General features: G+C 37.1%; 1 protein-coding gene across 1 annotated transcript; it reads right to left on the bottom strand.

Moving 5' to 3' along the window:
* Positions 1–2170: 2170 nt before the first annotated feature.
* LOC123873741 (vesicle transport through interaction with t-SNAREs homolog 1A) lies at positions 2171–7378 on the bottom strand. The gene is made up of 6 exons (XM_045918762.1): positions 7109–7378; positions 6619–6677; positions 6219–6339; positions 5122–5327; positions 4166–4339; positions 2171–3682 (listed from the first exon to the last, which is right to left on the bottom strand). Exons 1-5 carry the CDS (start codon positions 7200–7202, stop codon positions 4190–4192), a joined length of 630 nt encoding a protein of 209 aa, XP_045774718.1. The 5' UTR covers positions 7203–7378; the 3' UTR covers positions 2171–3682; positions 4166–4189.
* Positions 7379–7489: the final 111 nt, after the last annotated feature.

The following is a 7489-nucleotide window of genomic DNA, read 5'->3' as shown; positions in this document are numbered from 1 at the left end:
TGTATGAATCTGTTTTCGTTTTTTAATTAACGGATAGGTATATAGGCTTTGCCTGTCTGGAGTTTTATAATATCTTTGCCTGACTGATTAAAGCTAGACTGATAATAAGAATACACGACTCTTATATTGACCCATAGAAATAAAACGAATAAGTACTAGTAAAGTACCCGGCAGGAAATATTGTACATCAACCTTTAGAAAGAGACAGCGGTTTCTTAGAACGTTGTCTCTGTCGTAAACATCACATAATATACTAGTGACAGAGACAACGCTCTACGAAGCCGAAATTTCTAAAGGTCGAAATGCAATATTTCTTGCCAGCTAACTGTTGCTGTAATAAGAATTATTACTTCCTAATTTCATTTGTGGACTTCGTCTGAGGTGGCGTTTGCTGGCGCGCGTGTTGTGACTTTTTGTAGTGTTTTTTTTGTTAAAACTGACTGGAAAGCGCTCTAAGGGGGTGCCGTGCGTATGTCGTCGAGCGCCGGCACAGACGGGGTCCATACTTGTATAGTTTAGCTAACTTGTTACAAATAACTACAATCTTGACATTGGCTAATCATTGTAAAAGCCAGACGAGAGAGAAAAAAAAAATTTCATTTGTTGATCACATTGACTGTAAAGAATCAGAGTAAAATGAGTAGGTAGTATTGACACTTATCGACCGAATCTATTCGCTGTCTATACTTTTATACTAGTAGGTACCTATTGTTTTTTATTTATGTATGGATAGGTTGCTTCATATTTTTATGAATTCGTTCTTTTTTACCAACTAGAATATCGATTTACGCTACCTTTATCGATATAATTATCGATTAAGTAATGAATCGATTTTTTATACGCATTTCACCATAACACCACAGAATAATTCCAATATGTAAAAATATTTTTATCGTGATTTAAATGGTTATTAAATAATTATTTCCAAGATGTTTATTTTGTACCGTGTTAGTTTTGCTTCTAGTCGTTAAGAATTGTAACATTATTATTTTTGAAATGAATCGTCAAAACTGTTAATAAAAGATGACTCGAATGTGTTGAGAACTTGTGTTTTATTAACCATTCTAAAAATATGCTTCTTAGGGTTCCGTACCTCAAAAAAAAAAAACTGAACCCTTATAGGATACTTTGTTGTCGTGTCTGTCAAGAAAACCTATAGGGTACATCCCGTTGACCTAGAATCATGTTTGGCAGGTAGGTAGGTCTTATAGCACAAGTGAAGGAAATTTCGAAAACCGGGAATTTGTGGTTACCATATTTCAATGTTTATTCTTTTACCGTGCAGGTGAGGTAAGGCTGTGATGCAATGACGCGGAGCTCAGTGATTCGTCTACTTGTAACACTTGTAACACTGTCGCCCTCCCGCACCGCTCCACTATCGCAGAAGCCTACTCAATCATGGGCTGTACCTATGGTTTAGTCCATCCCTAGTTAGTATATTATCTATGATCCCTAGACCTCAAAAATTGAACTATGTACAGTGGATCCCCGGTAATCCGGCCGCTGTCTAATCCGGCACCCCCTGTAATCCGACAAGTCTATTTTATTATTGAACTAGCTGATGAGACTTTGTTCGCGTGGATGTAAGTTTTATAAAAATCCCGTGGGAACACTTTAATTTTTCAGGATAAAAAGTAGCCTATTGCCTAATCCAGGGCTAATATCTCCAATCTAAATTTCAGCCCAATCCGTTTAGTAGTTTTTGGCGTGAAGGAGTAACCAACATACATACATATACACATACACACAAACTTTCCCCTTTATAGTATCAGTGTGATGTGATGTGATTTACTTTTGACATACATAGTGAAGTACCTATGACTTGTATTTCAGAGTAGGTATGTATAACATATAGAATCTTATCGTTGGATCTTTAATTTGTCGGATTACAAGGTACTCTTTTGCAAAAATCGCCGGACTATAGGGGTTCTTACGCAGTACTTTATAATCCGACAAATTCGATAGTCCGACACTGCCCTGCAAAACATTTGTTGGATTACCGGGGGGTCCACTGTATTTGAATCTAAACTTACCAATAAGTTTATTCTTCCAATATAAGGTTTTGGGGTCGTTCCCACTAGTTCAACTGATTAGTTCAACCGTTGAACTAGTGGGAATTTTTATTCCTTTGAAGTATGATTATTGAGTCTCAGGTAAATTAAAACAAAGGTATACTTAATGCATGACTTTATTAATCAGGTAGGTTCAATAAATTAAGCTTAAAAATAAAACAACTGCATCCTATCTATTGTAAAGGCAGCTCCAGACTAACGCCGAAGATCATCCCACTTCTTTCCCAAATTCAGTCTTGGACATAATAATACAGGGTGTAACCAACGCTACTAAAAACGAAGACAGGTATTGATGATTACTGATAAGATACCATAAAAAAAAAAACTACAAAAAAATCCTGTAATTTTTAACAGTTCACAATATATTGCAAATAAAACATCTGACTGACACTAGAGCTCAACGAACGTTTCGTAAATAGGTCATTTGAAGTCAATACCGTTTCGTAGATGGCGCATTGACCCGAGATTTGCACTCAATGCTGGTTTGAAAAATACTAAATCACTAAACTACAAGATAAGGCAAATGGTTATGGGCATTGTATTAAGGTAGTACAATAATTAAGTACGCTAAGTTTTTGATAGTGTTCTGGTTACACCTTGTATAATCCGCCTCTGAACCGAGGAAAGGCGAAAATATCTCGTCTTTTTTCTGCTGTTCTCAGCAGCATTGCATGCAGCATTCCATAACTGTATGAATATTATTGTATACTGAATATGTACTTGAAAAGAGCAACCGCCGAGTTTCTCGCTGTTTCTTCTCGGTAGGAACGGAATTCCGAACCAGTGGTAGATTTTTTTGACGATTCAAAAGCACTTGCAAAAGTTTAATTAAATAAAAACATTTTGAATTTTTTGAGTCTGGGGCCGGCTTAATGATTCTCCTATCTACTTAACCAAAGATTACATAACAGTCTCACGTCAAAGATTAATTAAATACATAAAAAATACACAGCGATTTATACACAATATCTTCATTTCGGTTTTTATAATCCTTATGTTGGTGTTTTTACCTTCACTTCAAGGAAATTTCTAAATGATTTTTAATTCCTGCGGGTTCCGCATCTTTAGGGTTCCGTGCCTCAAAAGGAAAAACGGAACCCTTAAAGGATCACTTTTTTGATATGTATTTAAAACTATTTAGAAATTTCCTTGAAATGTAGGTAAAAACACTATCTTATAAATTATAAAATTACCTTATGTAGATAAATTTAAAGTACCCAGACGACGCAGATTCGATTCCTGCCAGTTTCGCAATTTTTGATATGTATTTAAAAATTATTTACATAAGATAAGTTTTACAATGCAATGTTTATCCACTTACATATCTACTTTATTTTCAATGTTCTGTTGTAAAAAATAGAATAAAATCGAAGGGATATTTTTTCTGTCAGATTTTGTTTCTGACAAGGAAGTGACATGTAAAAATCATTGGAATATAATTTTAGCAGACATCAAATGAATTTTTTATACATGTGATATATACTGGTATATTTATACTAGCGGTATCGGCGATATAGCATAATTATGTATCACACTGCAGTCTCTGGCGCCGACATAATCAAAGGAAGGAGCTCGAATTTCAATACATGGCCATCCAATGAGCGAAAACCCTGAAAATTACAAAAAATATTTCTAGTAAAGCTTCACATCAAGGGTTTTGACGACCTCCCTATAGAATATAGGGAGGCGTATAGTATAGAAGCAGGTGTTACTTTGCGGAAGTCCATATACAAGGAGCATTTAATTAAAACGCAAGCGTAATTTGCAGAAAGTAGTAAAAGGAGTATGGAAATTGTTGGTGTGATTTAAAAAAAAAAAATTGGTTGTCTGTAAAGTCGGTTTACTGACGATAGTTGAACGTGACAACAAAGGCCGATTGTGCTTCTTTGTCGCTCGTTCCGCGCTCTCGCTTGCACTTCAAGCCTTACATGGAACGACTCATGCGGCGTTACCTCAGAGCGAGGTAACGCCGCATGAGTCATGTTTTCTCGTGCGTGCAGCCGGCTCTATCGGATTATAAGACGTTGTCACGTCAAAAAAACCACTCGGCTCTCTGCTACCAGGGTTGCATAAAGCAGTAGTATTATACACACCTGTCCGCTGTCGCCAGTGAGGCGCTAGGTGACGTAGAAGTACACCGCTACGGCAGTGAGCACCGCCAGCGCGAGCGCCACGGCCCCCAGGATAAACCTCTCTTGCAGAGCTCTCATCACCATGTTGTTCATGAGACGGGACGATCTGTTCAGTTGCTCGTCCGTCTCACGTAACTGAAGGCCAAAGAGAGGAGAGATAATCTCTAAACTACCATCGATATTACCTCCCATCGCAACGAGGCGGTGAGATGCGAGGTAGTTACACGATCTCCCATGCTTCGCTAGATTGGCGGCTGTTACGGTTGCCTTACGAAAGTAGGTAATTAAGTAAATGTAGATGGCTCACGGAGTGACATGTTCCCAAAGGAAAAAAATCCTAAAATGAAGGATTTAAAGGACTTCGTCTGTTTTGGTGTTAGCTGACAGGCGTGCTCTGCCTTTTTGGAGTGTTTTTTTTTGTTAAAACTGACGGGAAAGCGCTCTAAAGGGGTGTTGTGCGTATGTCGGCGAGTGCCGGCACAGACGGGGTCTCCATACTTGTATAGTTTAACTAATTTGTTACAAATAACTACAAACTTGACATTGTCTAATCTTTGTAAAGCCAGACGAAAGAGGAAAAAGAAAAAAAAGGATTTAAAAAAAAATCTCTAAACTGACAGGTCTACAACCTACAAAATGCTATCCTTTTCCGCAAACACAGTTCACGATAGTAATGAAACTTGTAATAAAACTTCGAGGCTTCACCTGTTGGCTATGAAATAACTAGGTGAGTGAGATGGGCCGTTGTAACAACACGCCACGTTGTGTATTGCCAGAGTTTTAAATATATTATAATATTTTAAAAGTTCTCCTAGTTCTCAAATACCTAAAATTTGACAGATTCAATTCAGACCTCAGGATTAAACCAAGAGCTTCCTCACTCCAGGTCACTCTTGCACAACAAAGGAACAACTCACCCGTCCCCTGGATCTCTGAATGGTCTCCCTCTGTGAGCTTAGGTCATTTAGCACAGCAGCTCCGATCTGCTCTGTCTCCAACACGACCCTGTATCCCTCCGTCAGAGTCTTGCCCGTCCGCTCCAGCGTCTCAGTGTTATCTAGAAGCCTCTGTCTCTGTTCGTTCACCATTGACCAGTCTTCATACTCATCTGGGTCTATGTTGTCTGGAAAATGGATTGAAATGAAATGAAATAAAAAATTCAAGTATACTTTTGTTAGCGACATAACCTTTGCCTAGTTGAATTTAAAAAAAAGAAAGGACAATTGGAGGGAGATAGGGAAAAGGGCCGCAAGAAAAGTGGTTGTTATTGATTTGAAGCAGAAAAGATTGGAATTTATTAATATGTTTTCAAGAAGTTAGTATTTAGAATTAAAGTTAAAGCTTATCATGCATTGTATAGCTATGGAATAAAGTCAGTTATTATGAGTTGAGGTTATTTTTATTACTTTTAAACAAAATTTATTCAAATAAACAAATACATGTGAGTCAAGTGCATATACTAATGGTTTGAAATAGCTTTCCTATCACGAACCAGCAAGACACTTGGTGGTTGTTCTTTTCAAAATAGATTTTTATAATAAATGTGCAATTTTGTCTAAAAAGTTTATGGTTGTTCGGAGCCCTAATGACAATAACCCATACTCTTATTATAAATTCAAAAGAGTGTGATCTGTCTGTCAGTCTGCTAGCTTTTCACGGCCCATCCATTTAACTAACTGTCACAAAATTTGATACATACATAGCTTGCATCCTGGGGATGGTATAGGCTACTTTTGTCCCAGAGAATCAAAGTTTCTCCTGGATGTTTGATGAACCTAAATCCACCTAGACGTAGTTGCTGCATCATCTATTCAGTACAGAGGTAGTTTTTTTTTTCAATGCCTTTTTTTAGAGGTGACAGCTTCCTCCGATGTGGTAGTCAGAGACATTATTTGTTTCAATTACAGAGATAGTTTGCATTGCAGGAATGGGCATAGGCAAGCAGCCATATTTACCTTTTCAAGTTTTAAATTTTGTCTTAGCAGTCAATATCTGAGCTGAAACTTCAACTTACATGTAGCATTGTTGCTGGCAACAGAGCGGTACTCCTCCCGCACCCTCTGCAGCTCCGCGCGGTACGCCGCGACCCGGGACCCAGACCCTGAGCCGCGGTACTCCAACTCCAGCTGTTCCAGCTTAACAGTACAAAAGTATACACAACTAGCTTTTGCTCTTAACTTCATGATATCACACTTAATACTATAAAGGCAAAAATTTGTGTGTATGTATGTGTGTTTGTTTGTTAGTCTTTCACGCTAAATCTACAGAATGGATTTGGCTGAAATTCAGAATGGAGATTGATTATACTTTGGATTAACACATAGGCTACTTTTTATCCCGGAAAATCAAAGAAATCCTATGGGATTTTGAAAACTTAAATCCACGCATCCATCCACCCATCCATAAAAACTTACCAAATCATTCGCTTCTTCAAAGTTGGCCTGGATTTGTCTTGACAACTGTTCTCGATCATCTAAAAATTTAGATGTTATGCTTAATATAAATTATTTTATTAGGTTATGATTCTGTTTACACATTATAACTACTGAACAGTAGGTCTAATTTACAACCATGTGAATTCGTTCTGCCTTTATACGATCGATTTCCTTAATAATTATGGATTTAAGGATTCATCTAGCTTAATAATGTATAAAATGAACTTTAAGCTCAGCCTATCATATAAGTACAAGTACTTGCATAATTTCCGAACAGAAGATTAGGTACATAGTACCTATGCTCCGAATAATGCAGCCAAGGATTAACATGTAATATGTAGCTACATCATTGCAATTTACCTTGAGACCATATGACTATAATTAGACGACCCAGCAGAAGTAACGCGATAAATATTAAAGTAGTATTAGGCCCAAAGGTTTGTATTACACCTAAAATTTAAAGATTTACCTTCATTAGAAGATTTTAAACGTCCTATTTTGGAAGTAATATCAGCTGTGAGCACTGAATACTGCTGTTCATACGATTGGATTAATGTAGACATTTTCACTGTTTATGCACTAAGTGTCTTCATGATGCACAATCCACCACAAATTAAGATGTTTACAATTAGAATGAATAAGGTATTACTAATAACAATTTAATCTAAACATTTCATCTATGCTAAGAATGAAGATACTTATAATTTCGATTTTGTATCGAAAAATGCCAAAAAATAGACGCGCGCACAGACCACGAATGGACGCGCGTCAAACTAAACTGTTTTCATTATCTGTGCTTTTCTCTATGATCTATGGCGGATTAGTGGTCTGTGATTGTCTTTGTTGATCT

This window comes from Maniola jurtina, chromosome 17 (assembly GCF_905333055.1).
Source record: "Maniola jurtina chromosome 17, ilManJurt1.1, whole genome shotgun sequence".
NCBI classification, from domain to species: Eukaryota; Metazoa; Arthropoda; class Insecta; order Lepidoptera; family Nymphalidae; genus Maniola; species Maniola jurtina.
Note: the sequence above shows the minus strand (reverse complement) of the source record. Positions and strands in the feature narration are given on the sequence as shown.

Coding starts and splice junctions, on each gene's coding strand:
- LOC123873741 (XM_045918762.1), bottom strand. CDS start 7,202: ATGTCTACATTAATCCAATCGTATGAACAGCAGTATTCAGTGCTCACA. Junction 6,678..7,108: donor TTTAAAATCTTCTAATGAAG/GTAAATCTTTAA, acceptor CTAAATTTTTAG/ATGATCGAGAACAGTTGTCA. Junction 6,340..6,618: donor TTGAAGAAGCGAATGATTTG/GTAAGTTTTTAT, acceptor TGTACTGTTAAG/CTGGAACAGCTGGAGTTGGA.